Genomic DNA, 22,926 nt, shown 5'->3' with positions numbered 1-22,926 from the left:
CAGAAATTAATTTTTTGAAAAATAAAAAAGGACAGAATTCCGAAACATCTGGCAATCCTAAACAAACCGGCAACGCTGAAGCCGGAGTCGGTCAGTTATAAACCGAGAAGTCGATTATTTCGCCCGACTCCACAGCCCTGCAAATTTCTGATTTGATTGCTCGTGCTACGTTCTTTTTAAATCAGCGCTTTGTGCTTTTCGCCGCAGTTCCATTTTGGGGTCCTTTTGCACTCTATAATGCCTTTCGGTTTAACTTATTTTGGGTGAGACAACTGGTATAAATTTGTAACAGTATTCTCTTTGAACTTTCTGTGTTATTATATGTATATGTTTGCAAAATATAATTAATGCTATATGAATCAATGATTGATTCAACAACGATTGATTTGTTGTCTGGGTTAGCAATCATTGATGGACATGCGAAAAACGTAGTACAGGCCTACCTGTAAGTTACTGCTGCATTCCTTTGGTATATCCTCACACACCAAGTGAACAAGACAATGCTAATTTATTTAAGTTATAAAAAATATAAAGACTTCAGCATCACTACACATGTGCTCAATTTGAAGTAAGAAGAAGGCTACAATGTATTCAAAATTTCAGTTGCAACTGAAAACAGTTTTGGGATTTTTGACAATTCAACCCGGGGTTACTTGAGTTCATATTGTCCATCGAATGATCCTGACCCTTTCACCTTTACCACTCGTCGAGGTTCATTCAGGTGACCTTTAAACACAAGAGTGGCTTCAGAAGGTCCATCATTTCTGAAAAAAGGAGCATGTTTACCGCCTAGAAGCTGAGTTTCTGTCAGTGACTGTAGCGTATACACATTTTTGATATCCACCACGTATGCAACACCAATCGTTTCAGAATTATTTTACTTAAAAAACATTAAACAATTTTCCAACACTTCTATTGTGAGCATATTTAAAAACGCTATCGCATTAATAAGTTGACAAAAGTCACTTCGGATTACTTTTTACTAACCAGTTTTACACAATTCTGTCTAGATTTCACAAGCAAGCATTGACTACCCCGGTTTGAAACTATGTTTGGGGATAGAATTAAAAAAATTCTGGCAACACTGTAATGGTATGGCAACACAATGTTTGAACAATTCAAACTGATATGCTAAAGGCCATGCTGATGCCGTGATGGGAAAGCTTCAATTTTGACTGGAGGCTGACCTGCTTCGCTCAACAACAGCTAGAACCGCTATATACGTTTTTAATCTGAGAATTGCCGTAGTTAAACATACATGCTCTGAACAGTTGATATATAATTTTGATAGACAATATATAACTTAGGCAATTTCGGTCTCAAACACGGTTTAACGTTCACGTTTTGTTTTTCCCTTTTCCAAGCTCCTGCTCTGTTATGGCAAGTGATATTTTTCGCTTTATGGCCGCAAATAAAACATGAAAGTTAACAGCTGGACGACTTACTTCGCTACAAAGGTGACCGTCACAGTTGCTTTGTTGTGGGCTCGGTGACTGTTGAAAGCCTGCAGCAGTCCAGTGTTTGGCTTCACGCGGAATTCTCCATTATCTTCATCTCCTGTAATTTAACGCAGATATGTCAGTACGCAGTCAGAAAATGAGTCCTTTTTTGCATTGATTCAACGTTTGCAAACCATAAACCATAGCTGCAACAGATGGAGATGCAGGGGCAGGGGGTACAGTCGCCCTCCGCAACAAAAAACATCACAAATGTGGATCAAAATGTTCAATTATTAGGGGAAATTCTAAAATATCGCTAATTGCGACGTTTTTAAAATTGTATTTGCAAAAGACGAAATTTGGAAAAAGTTTGTTTGCACCCATAAAATGTTATATTCTTCTACAGTTATGGTTGCAAAACAACTGCTATGGTTTCGTTCACCAAACAGAACAAAAGCAAACGAAAAGTTCGGCTTTTGATTACGCGTTAAACCTGACGTATGAAGGGAAGCTCATGTTGTTACAAAAGTTCAACAGCCAGCACCTTATGATCATGTTGACTGGGTAAAGTCAAAACGTGACAACGCGACAACAGCAACAACTAACAGCCAAAACGTGACAACGCGACAACAACAGCTAAATGTAATTTTACTTGCAAAGGGAATTTCTGCAAATATTTACATTTTTTTGGAGACACCAAAGGTCAATTTTAATTCATTATTCAACCACTAGTTGACGCTCTATAGCTTGAAAATAAAGCTTCAATAAAATGAAAGAATGACATCATACCAAACCTTCACAGCAATTCTAAAAAATTGGTGTAGGAACCAACAAACATATCATGATGAAAAATACAATACAGAAACAATTGATAAGAATAATGGTAATTCTGACGTTTTATGCCATTACGGTATTTTTCAACGCCAAAGAACCAAACAACACGGTTTTTTTTCTTTTCTCCACACTGTGAACAACTTTTCAAAAACAGTTATACAATTACAGCTTTAATTGTCACCCCTAACCTGCTAAGGTGGTTGTTATATTAATGTAGAAATTGTTTAAAATGTTCTCTCTACACCTTTTTATTAGATACTTCAAGTAGAGTCTACTTCTACACTAGGGTAGACCATTTCCCCCTCATTTTAGAAATTCAACTTGTGCCATTGAGACCATTCCAGGTCAAATTCAACCCCCAAAAAATGTGGGAGTCACCGGACCCCTCTACCACCACCTCTTCACCCTCCCTGAATTTGGTTTAGTAAAATCTCTATAACTTAAAAACTAAGCAAGATAACCACATCGTAATTGGTACTAAATTTATTGTAATTAGTAGATTTAGTTCAAATATGGAACGAAAGCAAAGTTTCAAAAATTTTGTATATACTTTATGCACAAACAGTGTAAGAAATGTTCTGATAGCACAAAGCAATAGAAAGCAAGGACAAATAACGAAATTGGAACTTTTCCATACCAAAATAATAAAGCGAAAATAACTGCAAACTGCATTTAACAACTTAGTAGGCTATGTGAATTTTTTTTTTAATTTGGACAATTGGGCATGTCACGTGCGCTTCTCTTCATCACCTGGATATTACTTTCAATTTTTTTCTGTATATTTTCAAGCTTTATGAGAAAATGGTAGAAACTTTAACCATGACTCTCCACTAAATCCTGCTCTTTATTATATTTCCCACAAAAGTACTTGCCAATCTTGTAGCTCCTGTTACATCTTCTATGTGCCCACTTTTTACACTCCGCAACTCTATTTTACTACGTGTTGTACATTGATCCACGTTTCTTAACAACTGTTTCCACGTTTCTTCTGCTCCCTTACTATCACCTTTGAGTGGTTTTTCAACATTTACTTTCATACCTTTGATCTTTGGTTCGTGAACCCCCATACATTGACACCACCACCAGCTCTTACCAGCACCTCTGGTATGGCCTACATCTTTTCTTCATTGCCCACTCCATCACTTTTCTTAAGACTCTGCAAAAACCCCTCTTGAAATCCACAAAAATTATACAGAAATTTCAACAAACAAAACTAAAACCATCATTACTGTTAATAACTTTTTCAGCGAGGAATGAAGTTGGCCAAAGACCAACATCATCATCAAACTATACAGAGAAAAACGTGAAGAATACTCTTCAGGTGATGAAGAGAATGTGACATGTCCAATTGCTCAAGTTGGAAACAATTTCACTCAGTTGCTTATGCAGTTTGCAACTATTTTCGCTTTACTGTTTTGGTACGGCAAAGTTATAATTTCGTTATTTGCCCTTGCTTTTAGCATTTCTGACACCTTTTGTGTATAAAGTATATGTACTGTATATTAGGGTTATGACTAGAAATCTTTTCACCTGTAGCAGGAATCAATGAAAGTTTTGGTATAAATTCAGAAAATTATAATTATGTCGTTCAAATCGTAAAAAATGTCCCGCACAAACTGACTTTAATTTTTGAAATTGGTCCAAATGTAAAAAAATTACAGTTCAAAACTAATTCTTTGCTACAAATTTAATGTTCAAATATTTGTCCTTTTGCACTTCTAGTGAAGTTCTTCCATCAATTTGACTCCCCTTTCTGCAATTGTGTTAGTGCGTGGGACATCTACAACGGACTTATCCAAATTACAATGGGTTTTAAGGCACTTTAAGGCTCCAGGACATTCGAGGTCAAAAAAAGCATTAAATAATCTTTGGTATATTCCATCTTTAAACCTTTGGTTAGAAAACCAGCCTTCCTGCCACGCATTTGCGATGAATGAGCATGATATCTCCAGAGTTACTCTCCATCTAGGGATGAGGAAGTAGGCAATCATAGCATGCATGGCTCTTGAATTCCATCTAGCATTGTGTAGAGATGGAAGTTTATGCCATTTGATTAGTGAAAATCTATCATTTTCTTTGAAGAAGCGGAATGCTCTGCACAACTCAAAGAAAAACTTAAAATCATCCCTCCATCCTGAGTTTTCAACCATTTCCATCTCAATTTCTGGCTTGTAGGATTGCTGCTAGTTTTCGTAGTGTTTCACCACATCATCTACAAATTTGTAGTTGAGAGTTGGTTTTGTTGAAGACGTTGGATTGAAGAACGCTAATACATGCTTTAAGACTCTATCAAGAATATGATGTTGGCAACCAATATACTGTGGTTTTACAAAACCCTTGCTGATCATTGCATTTTGCAGTTTCACAACAACGCCATTCAGCCGTCCAGTATTAACAGATGTTGTGTCACATATATGATCATTTTCAAATTTTTCTATGCATCATATTCATCTAATAAGTTTTCTAGACTGCTGAAAATATCTTGAGCTGTTCCACTTTCGCATTTTAGAACACCAGTTTGATTTCTCTTCATAAACTTTTCAAGCATACTACCTGATAATCATGTTTGCCAATCTTTTTTCCATCAAAGTGTAAACAGAAATTATTCTCCTCTTTCATAATTGATTTTAGCTTTGCATTGTTGCCATCTCTTATAACTGCTCTCCAAACACCAGATTGTGATGGTATGGGAACACTGATTCCATCATCAGCCAGGCTAGCACACACAACTGCTGCTTTGTTGGTTGAAAGAGAATTACGTATAACCAATTTTGATGCATGCGATGCAGAAAAATGCAACACTGGTTTTGACTGGGTAATATTGTCACTGCATTCTGCCATAGTACTGTCTGCATCACTTGTACATCTCTCGACATCACTTGATGTCGTCTTATCCTTCATTTGGTGTGACATGATGTGAAGCCACATTGGTACTGGTATGTGAAGCACTTGATGATTGCACTCTCTTTGAAGGGTGGATTGACGATTTTGGAGCAGTTTTGTTGGTTATATAGCCAATTTTTCCTTTAGATTCAATTTGTAGGTTATATAGTTTTTTGTCTTCTTGGCACAGCCCCACTCTTCTTCTATCTTGGTAATGTCAAACAGGTTTTCTGTTTCATTTTTAAATGAATCCATTTTTTTTTCTATTTTTCTCCTGTTTCTCCGTCAATTTCCGTAGCATTGACATTATTGTTTGCTTTGTCACCGCTGGAAAGTTCAATTTTGCCCAGAGAATAATTAATTCATCAGCTATTAGAATCGTTCTTGTAGTCTTGTCCTTAGCTTGTTCTAAAAGTGAGTGGTATCGCCAGTTAATGTCTTTCTTTTTGGGAATGCGAACATAATTACTCCGGGTTTCAATCATTGGCATGTTTCTTCTTCTTGTTGGCTTTACAGCAAGATTTTTCGTCCAGGATACCACATTCTTTTCAACAGATTCACTTGACTTGTGGTAAGCCATGATATGAATAACTTAATCTGTGCAATTACAATTTACCAAAATAAAATTTCAAATTTTCGCAATCGAAATTGTGTCAGGCAAATTCAAATTATGCGATATAATAGTCTATATCTAAAAAAGAAATTATTAATTATTTATACTTATATTTATTTTTGACTGTAAACAAGAACATGATATGAATAATTTAATCTGTGCAATCACATTTACCAAAATAAAATTTCAAGTCTTCAATTGATATTGTGTCAGTCAAATTCAAATGAGTCGATATATATATTATATAGTCAAATATAGTTATTACTATCTGAATCCTTAACAGCCTGTTTCGCCTATACGGATCATCAGAAGTTCTTATTCAAATAAATTCAAAAATTCTAAGGATTCAGATAGTAATAACTATATTTGATTTAATTTGCTCTGCTTTGCTTTTTGCTTAGCATTGAGCACTTTTTGTAGTATTAATAGTTTTTATATTATATAGTCTAGATCAGTGTAGTCTAGATATAGTCTAGATCAGATCTCGAACACGTTCACGGCGATTTGACCCACCGGTGTACAAACGATTAAACTGTCTGAAAGAACTCCTTGAAGCGAAGAAAACATGTCGACGAAATTTGGCGGGAAAGCAGAAAGTTAAAGGTAATCGCACCACAAAAAAACAACGAAATTCGGGATCGCAGTGAACGTGTTAAAGTATAGCAAATTTATTAATAGTGGCAAACCTAATCAATATTTGATTATATTTAAACAATATGCATATAATAATAAAATAGACTCTCGGATTTGAATGTAAACTTGCGGAACCCCTAGACTTACTGGCGAAACCTTAGGGTTCCGTGGAACCCTGGTTGAAAACCACTGGTCTATATCTACAAAAGAAAGCCCGTCCATCATACATTGAAAACTGGAAAAATTTGGTGCGGGAGATTTTTGTTTAAACAGTCTTTACCTTTGTGAGTTTTCAAATCAGGACATAAAACTTCATCATTTGTGACTACAGGACACACAAAGTTTTGAATTTTTTTTCAAGTCATAACCCTAATGTATATATAAAATTTTTGAAGCATTATTTTCTTTGCATACTTGAACTAGATGTAGTAGTTGCAATAAATTTAGTACCAAACACTATGTGGTGCTTTTGTTTAGTTTTCATTAACTAAACCAAATTCAGGGGGGTGAGGAGGTGGTGGTAGTGGGTCCGGTGACCTAAATATATTTTTTGGTTGAATCTGACCTGGAATGGTTACCATTTCTTAAAGGCACAACTTGAATTTCCAAACTAAGGAGAAAATCTCTCTACTCGCATTAACAAATTGCAATGGCACTTCATTTTTTAATCCTAATAAATCAATAGCAATATTTCATGACTGGAGATAAGTTTAACAACTACTTCAGCTACCTTTTTCTAAACGTCTTTGAAAGAAGAGGGTTAAAGCTTACCAAAGCCACATAGTAAATGATATTGCAGTCAGGGCCGGATTTAGCTGATGGGGGCCCCGGGGCACTTTTAGATCGGGGCCGCCGCCGTGCAAAAAAATTTTTCGCGCTTAGGGCGCGCAAATCCACCTCTACGTCTACAGTAGCATTAACCCAGCACTGGAGAGCATTTTGCAGAAATTTCAAAGTCTGAAAGAAGAAAAAAAAACACAAAATCACATTTTTTACGTAGGGGGGCCCTTCAAAAGTGGGGGGGGGGGGGCGGGGCACCTGCACCCTCTGTCCCTCCCCTAAATCCGGGCCTGATTGCAGTGGTTGATGTGAAAAAATCAACCTGTTTACAAAACAAACCTTTCTTTTGTCTCAATAAAACCACATTGCTAATATAATGCAGCTAACAAAGTTATTTCGCATAGAAAGTTAAAAGGAAATGCGTAGATTTCTGTCCAGGAAAAAAGAAAATTGGGAGACCAGAAAAGAAATGGCTAGAGTCAGTGAAAGAAGACATTAGTGTAAGGAATGTGGGTAGAGTCAACCCCAACAACTGGAAGCATGGCGAAAGGGTGGCAAAATCTGGCTAACCCCGGCTAACGGAGACAAACGTCTCATCTATACCAAAGCAGGGAAAAATAGATGATGGCGATGTGATAGAGAAGCAGAGCGCTCCGGTGAGCTCAAATACACAATACAGTTATTTCACAGTTCTAAATCTAAATTTGGTGACATTTCAGAAACAAACATGAACAGTTGAACACCGTAGTTTTGTGACATTTTAAGGGTGCTGACGCCAAAGATGAAATCGGTATTTGGCTAACGGGTTATATTTTTCAAAAAGTTATAATTTTAACTTTTTGAAATTTAATAATTTTTAACTTTAAATACTACACAATAGATTTGAAATAAATAAATACACAGCAATTATTAAAATGCTGTTTTTTTCATTCTTGGCAAGGAGTGGACTTGCTCTTTGGTATGTTGCGTCAACTAACGCAGTGTAATGATACAACCTGATTGAGTTTACTGAGCATTTCTAGTAGGAATATTGCTTTCATAGCTGTAGGTCTTGAAATAAGCAAATCAATGGGAACAAGCTCTGTGAACTTTGAACAAGCTTTTCATTTAGAACAAGGTCTCGCGCTTTCCCTGTGCCGCAACCTTTTCTAAGGCTGCCTTTAGGCCATAGATTTCTGAACGGCATTTTAAAAGTTTTTTTTTTTTTTTTTGGAAACTCTTAGTTTGGTGGATGTTTTGAGAAGTATAATGAAGAAAAAGCTAAGGATCACAAAATAATTAGGTTTCACAGATGAAATTTAGCACTCTTCAAAAATAAACATTTACTTGCCAATAATTATTCCCTCTGATCTTTTTTTTGATCGGTGTGCTTATCTGGACGATAATTAATGAATCATTTATGTCTCCAATGAACTCGCTAAGTAGTTCAACATCTTTGTATCTTATTGATACATGATTTGGCACAATGGAATGTAATTCGTGAAGTGACACAAAATATGTGATAAAGTGCAAAAAACTTGAGAAAAAAAATGGCTGAAACCGCTTTTGCAACTGCTTGCAAGGTGCAAGAAATAGTAATTATTAAGATGTCAAAGTCGTTCAGTTTCTATATTCTTCACACCAAGCAGTTCTGGGAAGATATCTTTTCACAAAGTGCCTAATCATTGTATTTTTTTTTACTTATTTTAGTCTAGTTCGGATATTTTTTCCGGCTCATGGTGACCTCTGCACGTCACAAAGTAGAGTCATAACATTATTAAATATCATCGTATCCAAAAGTTAGAATGGAAGAGACAAAAAGCAGCATTGCTCTGATGCAAAGTACCATGTGCAAAAAATCATAAGCAACATGGTTGGATTTGTTGAACGAATATCTGTGAAACGTTATGGCTGTTAGCAATTCTTAAAAGCAGGTGAGCGTTGTTAATCCGAGTTTAACAGTTATTTAAAAAAAAAAAGTTATTGATAGTCCACTAGCTATAGTAGGCCGCGGCGACAAACTTCTATGCAAATAGATTTCACTGTGCAGTTAGTTGTTGAAATAGAAACATGATACTCATACATGAGCCATGTCGCCAGTCATTATAGTCATGTCAGTACATCTAATATAACATTGGTGAAATGTTTAGTCACATATTTTGCTTGTTAAAACAATGCATTCTGCTCATAACCGTGCTTATTGTTATGCAATAGAAGCTTAATAGTATTTGAGGGCTAAGAATGTAGTGAGATTACGACGGTAACGAAATGGTGTTTGTTGATGTGACTAACTACCCTGAAAGTAAGTAGAACTCGAAAATTGCCTCAGTGACTGCAAAACGATTGCAGTAAGAAGTTTAATAACATTGTGCGTTGAAGCAACAGCTGCTTATATGTGACTGAACCTGTAGGGTTGTCCATTGCAATCATTCCATTGTACACAAACTACTAATAGTTTTGTTTAGTTTAGTTATGCAAGTTTAGTGGCTGTGTAGCTATTGTTTACACTCGACCACCGCGAAGCATATGTTTTTGAAAACGTCTCGATGGAAGCTACACCGGTACGGATAGCGAAACGCAAAACTCGCTGTTCTATAGTGAGTAGTCAGCATTGTGCTGACGCCAGTAGATCGCTCCTCCTAAACTGGGTTAAAAAGTCAGTCCCATACTTGATCCAAGCATCGGGGATGAGATGATAGTTTTCATTATACTAATCTATCGAAAATAACGAGAGTAGGATGGCCAGTTCCTTTCTCTCGGCCGCCTTTCCTTCAGCAACTACGCCCACCCAATTTATTACACCCTGGGTAAAGGTGAGCGTTTTTTTCAACAACCAGCTAAAGTCGGGAGGCGAACCAGGATTGCATGATTGGAAAGGGAGCGCCTTACCCGCTGCGCCATCCCACCGCGTCTAACTGAGTAGTTATTGCTAAAATAGTCCGTGCAAAACAAAAAATGTCTCGAAATGCATAAATGTTATATGAGGCAGACAAATGATGGTTCAAGCAAGACAAACAGATAATGCTCGTTTTTCTTGTCAAAACGGTCGTTTTCTTGTCATAATAGAGCAGCGAATAACCTTCATTGAGTTCAAGATTAATGTAAGAAAACTATGAAAAGCCTATCTCAGATTTAAATAAGCGGGAAAATTTTTGAAGGAAAAATTGAAGGCAAATACATTAATTTTTCGGAAAAATGCATACCTAAAAATCTTGAATGTAGTCGTTTTGTGATATAAATGCGCTTTAAAGAATATGATTATGAGAAAGGAACAGTGCTGGGAATGAAGTGTTGCCGTAACTCAAACAGCACCTCGCTCATTGTAAGAAAAAATGTAGAAATCACTGTTAAATAAACTATTCGAAAAATAGTATGCAATCATCAAAAATGATGGCAGCAATGTTTTGCAAGATTTTGCAATGAGGAAACATTTTTTAATGTTTTAGATGCTAATATTACGTCAGCGGTTAACAAATGATTGATAAGTGGACTTTGTAACAGTAACATATTTTTTCAATCTACAGTAGGAGAGAATAGTGCTATCCTATTGCGTAAAAATATGGGTAGGCCTATAGTCATTTATTTTTTAGTCGAATATGGACATTGGACATTCTTGTCTGATGCAAGAAGATAATAATAGTAATCATCATGAGTAAATTATTGAGTTATTTCTACTATTTTGAAAATCCTACAATTTTGCAAACTGTAGAAAGAAATCTTCTTCCTGGCCGTCAGCACAAGGCTCCAATCGCTAGAGCAGCGAGTAGTTTGCGATTCGCTGACCATTACAGTGTAGCTTTCACGCTAACCATTAAGACTTCCAAAGGTTAAGGCGGCGTACGATAGTATGTGACATGAATCAGTGGTGCGATACTGATGGGTTCACTTCATGGGCGCAACATCGGTGTCTATCGCTGCCAATTCTTGCTACAATCGGCCGTCGAAAAACAAACAATTTTACAAACTGTAACACTTCAGTGACAATTTCTGTCAGTTACATCATGTTCTGGCATGACATTATATATTATTACAATTTTACAAAAGCATGTCGCACTGATTTTGTTCTATGCTCTGAATACGTTAATGACAAGTTATAACAATGCAGGAATGCTAGGTTGAAAACTCTTGTAGGCTAGAACTGCAATTATACCAGCAACCGCATTATGACGACAACCTACGACCATAATGAAAACAATGAAAACGTAACAATTGCTTATGACAGAACTAAAGATCCAGAATGGATTATTCCTGTTACTGTTAATGTCATTTTGATTGTGGCAACAATTTGGGTTCTCATATCACTGATCGATTATGGAATCAGAACAGGAAGATGGAAAACAAATAAAAAGAATAGATCAGAAAAATTTAATCGTGGAAAAATTTATACTTCTGTTGTGATTTCCTGCTCTATGTGTCTTGGAAGATTAATATCAAGCCAAGTGGCGATGAATGTTGGATTTGGCAAAGATGAAGATGAAGAATGTGACATGGCAGCCGATGTAGAGACTGTCATGTACAGTTTCGTGCTTTTATCAACTTTCTTGTTTTTATGGGTTCGACAAAGAGTCTTTTACATAAGTAAATTCTTTACTTCACGTTGGAGCAAAACGATAAAGATGTGCAGCATACTAAGCATCGTTATTATTGTCGCGTTCGGTGTGCCTGGCTTATTCATCACTACCATCCCAAACGATCATCCCTCAACCATTCGCGGATGTATATTTGCCCCCGATCAAAGCAAAAACACGCTTAAGTTGGTCATAAACGGAGTAGGCTTGGTAATTTCCCATCTAATCATGTTGGGGTTGTTTATTTACCCATTGCGAAAAGGAGCTCGCCGAAGTTTCAGGAACTCAAGCAACGGAATGACTACGACCACTTCTGCCAGTGATGCAACCTCAACCGCCCATCCCAATACACCCAATGATCAAAGTGCAAGTGTGGAACAAAATGTCAACCACAATAACAAATCGCCACATGATTCGGTGCAAAGTCCATTAAAAGCCGGAAAGAGCGTTGTAAGTTCGATCACATGTGGCTCAGAAAAAAGAAATGGCTTTAAAAAAAAGCGAAAAAAAACTGCATCTATTGTGAGAAACATTATGAAGAGAACGTTCGTATTCGCACTCACTTCATTGACATCGGATATATTTCTGCTGTTGCTGCAAACGTTTATTATAACTGGAAATAGTCATAGACGGTTTTCACACATGGCTTATGATATCAATTCTTTTCTTAATGTCCTATGGATCATTTTGTCATTTTCACGTTTCCGTCAAATGCTTTCATCACCTTTACGATCTTACGAAAGTTACTGAACTCCAAATGTAAGAATATATGCTATAGCTCGAGTTTCACTTTTAGCAGCATGATCGTTGCTCGCTTTACAAATGTCGGCTGCATTGCCGAGTGGTGAGAGCCCTGGAACAACGTTCGAAAGGGCGCCGGTTCGACACCGCTCAAGAGCATGCGGCTGTGTCTTTGATAAGACACTTAAAGGCATGCCTTAAGGTGGGCATGAAGATTGGCTTTCTCGTCTTCCCGTCCACTTAATCTAAATCTTCAACCACCGGGCGTAAGCCTGGATACGACAAACAAACAAACAAACTTTACAAATACAATCAATACAGCAGCATCAAGCCAAACAAAAGAATCGCATAAAACAACGACATATTGACTTCTACACCATTCGTCATTTCACATCACTGGGAAACTGTGTTCCGACAGCTAGTGCGAATCGCTACTACCACAGCGAACTCTCAGCATCAGGCTAAAACAGGTCATTTGTATCTACATTTGTAAATTAGAACATATGTTTTTCACAATTATCATTACACAACCAGTAAACATTTTTACATCTGCAACCTATGTATAGGAAAAAGCACAATTTTTCATTTTTTATTGTTTGTCAACTAACGCTTTGTTTAAAACTTTGATCTTTTGGTCTTCTTAAATCATGTCACCTCTATGTTTAAAACTTTACGAATGGCAACACAGGAAACAAAGTCTCAACGACACAATGTATCAAAATATCGTGTTAATTTTATGATTCTATTTATTTCGTGGGTTTATCAAAAGTGCTTTAATTTTTTTACCAGATTTTTCCACCTACATCTGAAAAGTTTTTGCGTAAATAAAAATCCTACTTTATATTTGAATAAAACGATACATGTCTTCAGCATCATCTTCTTCTTCTTCAATTGCCTTGCCTGAACCAGGCATCGACGGCCTCAGATAAATAATTAGACAAAATATTCCTATAATATGTTGCATGGATGATTGTTTCTGTCTTGTCGTTAAATTGTTTCAGGTGAGTTTGTGTTTGTCTGCCAGGTGCCCGCTTTCCAAAAATTTTACCAGTTAAAGAGAGATGCTCCAGTTTTTGCTTTTTTATTACATGGCCGAGAAATTTATATTGTCTGGTTTTCATACTTTTCAACAGAGATCTGGTTTGGTTCACTTGGTGTAAAATTTCTTTATTTGTTTTCTTTGCCAGCAATGAAATACGTTGCATTCTACGGAAGCACCACATTTCAAAAGCATCAATTATTTCAGCCATTTTTGTTGAGATATTTTAGGTTTCAAAGTTGTAATGAAAAACAAGATAAATATAGCATTTTAAAACTCTAGACCAGTGGTTCCCAACTTTTTGACCTTGCGGCACCCTATCAAAGAGATAAATAGTTTGCGGCACCCTGGCAAAACTGGATCAATTCTATGAGGTTTCTGTATTTCAAATAACTGTATGAAATAACACAGAATGAGATGCGCGTAAATAAATGTTGTTATTTAAAAGTCAGTGTGAAATTTGGGCTTGACTTCTTGCACATTGTCTCTCAATATCTGGGGTCACCTTCGATAAAGCCACTCTCATTTCTTCCTCGACTATTAGCCGTCGTTTTCGTTTTTTAGTTTGTTGCGGAAAACCCACTCTCATATAGGTAGGCTATGACGTGAAATACTGCAGCAAAAGCACAATAGTTTTCTTTCCAACGCAAGGATATTCATTTTGAATTTTTATCCAGAAGTCGTGGAGAGGCATCTGCTTGTGCATAAGCTTAAAATTTCCATCGTTACGGATGTCAATTAATTCTTCTTTAAGATTCAAAACAATATGAGAGTCCAGTAAAACTGGATTTCTCGAATTCTTCGCAAAATAAAATCATGAAACCTGGCAACAATGATGCGTTTCAAATGTTTTTATGCAAAGAACAGCAAGGAGTCAAAATCTCTTTCGCGCTGTTTTTCCTGGGCGAGAAAACAAAGGCTTACCGCGGATGATCTACTTACCGCCAGCGACTTCCCCACCAAGCGACCCTCCAGAAAGGAGCTGGGAAAAACTGGGGGAGGCGCGCAACTTCATACGCATTGAAACTCGGTTAGAAATAAATAAATTTCGCACTTAACGGGTTAAAGTTAAAACAAAGAATGGGCTGCAGTATTGCAATATCTCAATATCTCGCGGCACCCTTAAGCATTGCAATTGGCACCCCAGGGTGCCGCGGCACCCCGGTTGGGAACCACTGCTCTAGACCATGTCTTAAAGGAGATATTTTCAGCATCATCAGTATATTATCATCATCGTCAAAGTTAGGGTTGCCAGTGGACCCGGGTCCGAGATAATTCTAGGGCCCAGACTTTTTTCAACGGGCCTGAGGACGTAAAAAACACCGCGGATTCTTTAGAGGTCTTGAGATGTTTCGGGGGAGGGCGTCTTATTTGCACCGTGCTCAAATTGTTCTTTCACCGACCCTGTGCGTTAATGCCACACCTAATAGAAGATCTGCAGGGTCACATGTTCAAATGTAAACTAAAACTCTGCTGTTGTCTCACTGCTTTCACTAAACGTACTTCCTCACTCTAATTTTGCTTCTTGCCTTAATATGCAACAGCACAACTTTATAAATTGAAAAGTATTTGTAGCTGAACATACGAAGCGTGTATTGAAGTAAATTGTGTTCAAATATCTTGCAATTGAGTGCGATCTATCAAACCTTTATCAACATAAGTGCTGTCTCATCATGTGAAGTTGGGTTGACCATCTCATAAAGAAGAGTTTTGCTGGCGGCACAATTTAGACCGGGAGCTTGGGCTTAGGCCGTACTGATGAATCCATAACAACCTAGGTTAGCACCCTTTCTTCATTTACTTATCTGAAATTAACGTTTTGTTTGTTTCTAATGCATTTGTACGATTGGGTCGTTTTCTATGTGTTATCGTGAAGTGTCAAATGTTTAAAAACCGTATTTTTCTTTTGCTTCAAATTTCGTCAGTGCATGACATTACTTGCTTGGTTAATGCGCATGACAGCACTGCTGTAAAAACTATTTAAAAAAGGGCGTGTCTATTGTTGCAATAAAGCTACTTAAACTCTGATGAGCATATTTGGACTGTCACGACCACCTTTATGAAGATATCCGCCCAATCGTCGAGTTAGTTAAGCGCCCGACTTTGTACATGAAGAAACGTCAAGATCAAGCGACACCGGTTCGGCTCTCGGGGTGTGCGCTTAATCAACGTATTTTAACGACTGCTCTCCATCCAACAGCACATAGTAGATGAAATAATTCACAAACAGCAACACTTCGACATTCGGAAACGTAATCCCGGTAAATTAGCTTTACGTCAGCGGTTTAAAGCCGCTGCTAGTATGCGAAACTGCAGGGAATAACTCATCGAAGACTTGTCAGTTCGAAGACAAATATCCAAACCAACCAATATCAAACCGTGCGCCTGTCATTGATTTCCATGATAAATAGAATAGAGCCAGTAAGTTGTCTATGAATGTTGTTGCCAGCACGTTGTCACGAACATGTTAAGGAATACTTTTAAAGCGTCTGTCAGTCAAAGTCAAGATAAATTATTTCTAAACACGACATTGTGACGTCAGTGAACATTAATTGATTTTACTACTTCAATAAGGTATCTAACCATACAGGATCTTATCCGTTTTATTTACGCAAAGATACATTTTCATTGTAATACAATGGAATAGCTGCTGCTACCCTGAGTATAAGTGTCAATTGAATCCAAAAATGAAGAGCCCAAAATGTAGACACTAAACTCATGTTCAGCAAATGTTTCAAAAAACGTAACTGTTATCATCTTCAGTGCTATTACATGTCTAGTTTGGAATATTCAAAAAAAAAAAACAGTCTAAGTTTCGGAACGTTTGCTGAACATGAGTTTAGTATCTACATTGTAGGATTTATATTTTTTGACGTTCTAACCATTTTCCACCTATGTTCCAATTTAAGAAAAAATAGATCTTGATTGGACTCATCTAGTTGAAGAAAATAATAAAGATCAAAATATAGGTAAAGTGATGCAGGAAACGTTTTAAAAACTTTAGTGTTTTTAACGTAGCAGAAATGTCTCACACACCGAGACGTAGATAATGCAAGTGCTTCTTTCTGACGTCAATAAACATGAAGTAACATACTTGCTGTCATAAAGTAAGTTATGCCACAGGAAAACACACAAATTCTACACGGTGATATCTTCTTGCAGTTATAAGGAAAAAGCTTTTAAAGTGCAGCCTGCTCTAAAATATGTGTTTTATTCATGATCAATGCAAGATTCTAGCACCACGGGTAGCTTATTTCAACGTCGCTTTTCGCAAGCCGGACTATTGGCCTAATTGGATAATTTTGCTTGGCCTACGTTAACAAAAAACTTCCTTTTGTATCCTTGTAAAAATCAATCAGATGTCTGTTTTTATACTGACATTTGCTATATTATTATTTGGCTTTCAACTGGATGTTTCAACTGCACAACAATTACAAATAAAATCAACCAAATATTTAGAAAGCATACGAATTGACGAATAAAAATCCAACCAAAAAGCTACCGAGTTAAAAACTTTCGACCAGCAACCTGAGACAGACTATTTCAAAATTATCGATTGAAAACCGAATATATTCGTGTTAGGTCATCGAGTGCACAACAATATTGGGGCTTACGAGAAACCCCCAGTTACTGGGGATTTCATGCGCAGTGCTCGTACCCTAGATGAACAGTCACTACGGTGGGGTTGTAGGCGCGATTTTGATACCCGTTTGAGTCAAGACAAAAGCTGCTTACGTTAAATTTGGCATGAGATTTCTTGCCTACTTCACTCTTAGCATAGATATAAGAACAGAGGCGGAAAGGAAAAACGCACTTGGTTGCATTTTTGCACAATTACACAAAACCTGTTAGTAATGCGACGTGCTTTGAGTAGCACATATCTACGAGCAGGGGCGGATTTAGCTAATAGGGGGCCCGGGGCACCTGCACTCTCTTCTCCCCTAAATCCAGGCCTGTCTACGATGGATATTGCGCTTCCAAAACACACGTAATGCATTATTACCAGGACACAACAAAGAATTGCTTGGTTATACTTCCAACATCTGATCTCAATACCCAAAGCTTAAAGCATCAGCTTGGGTTTCATGATTGTCAAACCCATCGTAGTGAGCCTCGGTGGCTGAGCAAAAATCAGGCTCATGACAAAAAACAGAGACACATCGCATATGGAAAAAAGCATCAAAGGCCACACCGTCACAACTAACCCGCAGGAACTGTTTTTGGCATCAAACGTGACTGTGACGTGTCGTACTTACGTCATTGACTTAAGGAAAATAGCTTTTCCTTCTAGACAGCACCGTGGCCTTCTAGACTATATACGAGCCATGACTAAGCACGTTAAAAGGATTTCTAAGAAAAGTAAAGCAGACTTTTTCGAAATAATGCTTTTAATAGAGCTTACAACAATAGAGATGAAACAAAGGAATATTAGCCACAAAGCTGCCCATGTGCAAATTAAAACCTATGTTGCAGAAATTTGTTGTGATGCAGCACAATTTGTTGTGATGAAAGACAAATCACTTTCCTTACCTTTAACTTTAGCGCGCCACCAAGTGTCAGCACCACTACGATTTACAATCGTCAGTTGGCGCTCGAGTTCTTGTCCGACAAAGCCAATTCCGAAATCGATCACTTCAGTCGCTATTTTGAACGAAGGACAAACGACGGTAGCAGACAGAGGGTGCGATTGCGTCTTTCCATTCCGATAAGTGATGACAAGATTACTTGTATAATGAAGACTCTCCGAATCTACAGTTGAAACAATTCGTCAAGGCTTGTTATTGTTATGTTAGAGTTTATTGTTTTAGTTAATTTATGTTCACAAGTGTTAGCCCACTTTGAATACTGAAAACATTGCACAGCACAAAAGTAAGGAATGAGTGATCACTGTTCAACTTAATTGGGCAATCACGGAAATTATCATAGTCAGTGTAAAGCTATGGCTTTGTAGCGCCGCGGACATTGACACCCTTTCCGCCTCCTTAAAACAACGTGTGGGTTATTATTGTCACTCCCAGTCCATCATGACATGGATTGTAAAGTTTTTCCTCTGATATTGCACCCAAGACAAATGTCGTCTTCCCCGTCGCTGCGGCTCTGACTGCCATAGGACGGAGTTGGCTGATGAATCGCAGCAGAAAGACCAACGATTCGTTGGAGGCCAATAGAATGAATACAAAGTGAAACATTTGATGAAACTTCGGGATCTTTTCATATCACAGACATATACAACCAGGCAACCACACGGCATTTAACATAATCCATTAAAATTAAACATAAACTATAAGCTACAAACGTTTTCGGCCATACACACGTTAGCCCTTATCAAGTAACAAAAATAACTGCTTATCATATCTACAATGAAAATGAATAACTGATCTAAACACTGAATGGAAAAACGAAATGCACAATGAAACGGCAGAGCATTTCGTTTTTCCATTCAGTGTTTAGATCAGTTATTCATTTTCATTGTAGATATAAGCAGTTATTTTTGTTACTTGATAAGGGCTAACGTGTGTATGGCCGAAAACGTTTGTAGCTTATAGTTTATGTTTAATTTTAATGGATTATGTTAAACGCCGTGTGGTTGCTTGGTTGTATATGTCTGTGGTTGACGAAAATGACCTCTTTACCAAAATTGTATCTTTTCATATTGACACAAAATAAATACCGCACTGTACAAAACTTAGCTTTGAAGATAATTCCCTTAATAAATTTTATGAAGCCATTAGCTGATTTTTAACGTACACCAGCAAAGCAATAGTTAATGCAGAGGTTGCCTAACAGCTCTACAAACCACAAGGAGTGCGTGGAAGAGGTGTAAGGGATAAAAGCTATAAAACCAATCGAAAATACAAAATATGGTGAAGTATCAGATCCAAGCAAACCCATAAATTTCCAATAGCATTTTGTTCTAACTCTTTTGCGCATCATATTGGTAATCATGCAAGAGCTGTGGTGGTAAATTTTTTTGTTTCACTTTGAAAAAAAAAACAATTCGATGATTAGCAAGTGCGACTTGAAGCTATCTGTCATAGTGTGGGGTTGGAGATAGTAGTGCAACTTAAGCTAACTAAACGAGTCATACGTGTAAATGGTTGTAATGTACTGTAAATGATTAAACTTGGGACTTAATATTGGTTTAAACCACGCAATCATTTCAGTGCAAACACAGAACCGAACCATTGGCGAAAGTGATTGCAAGATGCTCGAAAGGACATTGGTTTGACACCGCTTTAAAGCAGTTGGTTGTGTCTTTCACAAGGCGCTTAATGATATGTTCAAAAGTGGACACGAAGACTTATTTTGGGCCAAACTCACCAAGTGGATCATCACTCTTCAGCACGACTTGTTCCAAGGTTTTACCTTCTCGAAGCGACTTCAAGTTCTCGAGCGTTGATTCATCCATTCTGAATCCAATTTGAAGCTGAAGAGTAGTTTATCCGTTAAACCGAGCAACAGCTTCGCACAAAACGTATAAGAATTACGCAGTGATGTAAGCACTAACTTATGCATGCATTTCATTGCATTTCATACAAACCTTTTTGCATCACCGAAATAAATTTTCATCTATTTATAACATAAAAATAGTGGTAAGAAGCTTGTAATACAATTGCAAGCAGTTCGACAGAATGAATGTAAATCATTGATCTAAAGATTCAAACCTCCATACATTGGTTTGTCAAACAAGAACGCAAGTGGATTTAAAACGAAGAAACTCTTGAGCCAGAAAATATTTGGGGGACTATACAATTGTTTCATAAAGACAGAAATCAACTTTAACTTCACAAGAATGATTTGAAAAGAGGAAGTTTACGAACCGGAAACTTTCTATGTCACTATGTTTATAATTCCTTGTACGTTTGCTGTTTCTATACAAATAAAGATTGCAAAAGAAAAGAAAAGAAGACAAAGAAAGATTGCTGCTAACTTCAGCAAATTATTTCAATCTATTTCAGTATGGTTTTGGTTTTACATGAAACAATTTCTAAAGTGTTCTAAGCTTGGCAGAGTAATTTCGTGCGATGATGACAAATTTATCCCTAAAGTTTCTTGATTAATGTTCAAACCATGTGTTGATAATATTGTGTTTTATATCGTACTGTATCAACAAAAATACCGTGTAGGTTGTTTCAGAGAACTGCAATGCAAACAACTTCAGTCTGGCTGTAAGGAAGTCAAATTGAGCACATTATTGCCCAAAAATTCCTGAATGGATTTCTCAAAAGTCAAGTGTAGTAGAACGGCATTTTTATTTTGATATAAGTTTGACATGACACCACAAGGCATCGAATCATTTTTCCAGTAAGTTGACAACAGTTGACAAGAATTAGTACAAATCAGAGGACAGCTTGCCGAGACGAATATATCTCAGACAACTTATAACTGTGACGTGATAATGAAATCATGAGTTTTAATGTTGGAATAAAGCAAATCTTTGATTCATTACAACAGGTAACATCCTGTACGCCATAGTGTTATCTACAAGCATAAACCAACACGGCAATGCATTGGTGCGCTGAATGAAGTAACCAGATACTGCACTATGCTCGCTGCTGTTCTATAGAGAGTAGTCAGGTAGTGCTGACGCCAGGAAAATCGCTCCTTCTCAACAGATACTGCACTGTTAAAATTAAGTATGAAAAAGCTAGAAGCTTGTTCAAACTTAGGCTTACACTACGTAAAAACCGAACTGTTTATTTATTTCTTGTTTAGTATAGACGTATGACAGTTGGCCATACCATAAAAACAAATACTTTTAGCGAAGTAAGAAACAGAAGTTTTGAGTACTTTCTATAATTAAAACTCTTAACAGAAGCGCTCGCCGTTAAGATTAGGTGACTTGAGTCCAATATCCAATAAAATTAGGTAAAAATCCAGCTTGATGCATTGAGTACAGGTGGATACATTCATAGAAAACCCATATACTCAAAAAGAGGATAGGAAGAGTTACCAATTGAAGATGAAAATTGCAAGATGCGAATTGAAGATGCAAGTTTGAGAACCAAGTAACCGTAAACATGCTCTTGTGTGATCGTTTTTTTTTAATTAAATAGCATTTTACAGCATCTTGTACGTGGTCGTTCAATGCACGGTTTCAGTAGCTTTACAAAATTATAACCTCTTTTCTTCTTAAAAACTCAATTTTTTTTCTAAGACTCAGTTTTCCAATTAATTGTATTTTGTTTAAAAATAATGTTTGTTAGTTTTCTTCTTCCAGTTCACTTTAAACATCACAATGTTGTTGATTTATGCTTTTTTTCTGTTTGCTGTTCAAGTTCTGTCACTTGAAACTTTAACTCTCAACTTCACAAGGAGTATCCCACTTGATTCACCCGCTTGTTCCAACGCAACGTGCAACTGCTTCCAAAATATCACGGACTGTGCATCCCGTAGACTGAGCAAAGTACCCAATTTTGTTCAAAACACCTCCACACTGCTTTTGAACAACAACACGTAAGTGACCCTAACATTAATTGATTGATTGATTGATTGAATCTTCGAACTGGAAAAGCTAGTTTGAGAGCTTATTCCTGACAGTTTTGCATACTTTTAGAGGATTTGAACCACTAACGCTGGCTCGATCATTGAAATTGGCAGAGCGAAGTTTCCAATTGTTGAAATGTTGTTGCTGGGAAATTATTCCATCCATTAGGTGCCGCCTGAACGGAGAGCAGTCCTTAGAATGCGTTGCTTAAGTGCATATCCCGAGAGTCGAACCAGCGCCACTTGATCTTGAAGCTTCTTCGTTCACGAAGTTACACGGAGGACTTTAGCTTTTCAAATACCTCAGTTACAAGACGTGAATACCAACTGGTATAAACTGAAAGTGTTTTTTGTTAACACGGGATTATTGAGTTGGTAACTATAGTACAAGAAGCTTTGTCGTAAGTGTAAGTATCAAATTATAGACGCCATTTGTTCTAACGTTTGATACTTTGCACATGATTGATGTCTTCAATAAATTAGATCAAGTGATCACTGCTTGCAACTAAATGGTAAAACGCAGAAAAAGAAACCAACTAAAACTTTTGCATTGAAGCAAAACCCTGAAACACTGCAACAAAAAACAATAAAAATGGAGCCAGTTAGAATCAAATAAATTTTTGTATTGAAAAATTTATAATTGGTGTGGAAGTAATAAAACCTTGAATTCATAAAAAATCAACTGAATTTTGCTGTCAACAAATTGCAGTAGGCTGATTAAAACTGGTCAGTCTTCACCTTCAGAATATCATCTTAACCAAATTTAGTTTTGTTGTTCTACTTTTGTGTAATAAAATTGTCCAAATACACTTTTAAACTATTTTTGTATCTGTTTTCAGAATCCGATCCATACAACGGAAATCTTTCTCAGTTTGGGGGCCTTACTTAAAGGTGTTAGACCTCTCCAACAATGGTATGGCTTCCATAAAC

At 37.0% G+C, this 22,926-nt stretch overlaps 1 protein-coding gene across 1 annotated transcript in view; it reads right to left on the bottom strand.

Moving 5' to 3' along the window:
• Positions 1 to 489: 489 nt before the first annotated feature.
• Positions 490 to 22,926, bottom strand: part of LOC145769998 (deleted in lung and esophageal cancer protein 1-like) — a 74,588-nt gene continuing 52,151 nt past the window's right edge. Inside the window, exons 32-35 of the mRNA XM_082581573.1 lie at positions 19,831 to 19,936; positions 18,040 to 18,258; positions 1,446 to 1,557; positions 490 to 764 (exon numbers count right to left, since the gene is read on the bottom strand). Coding sequence (XP_082437699.1) covers positions 650 to 764; positions 1,446 to 1,557; positions 18,040 to 18,258; positions 19,831 to 19,936 — 552 coding nt within the window. The 3' untranslated portion in view covers positions 490 to 649. The remainder of the gene's footprint in view (positions 765 to 1,445; positions 1,558 to 18,039; positions 18,259 to 19,830; positions 19,937 to 22,926) is intronic.

The sequence above is a fragment of the Aplidium turbinatum genome, chromosome 5 (genome assembly GCF_918807975.1).
Source record: "Aplidium turbinatum chromosome 5, kaAplTurb1.1, whole genome shotgun sequence".
Classification (NCBI taxonomy): Eukaryota; Metazoa; Chordata; class Ascidiacea; order Aplousobranchia; family Polyclinidae; genus Aplidium; species Aplidium turbinatum.
This window is presented reverse-complemented; position numbering and strand designations above follow the sequence as displayed.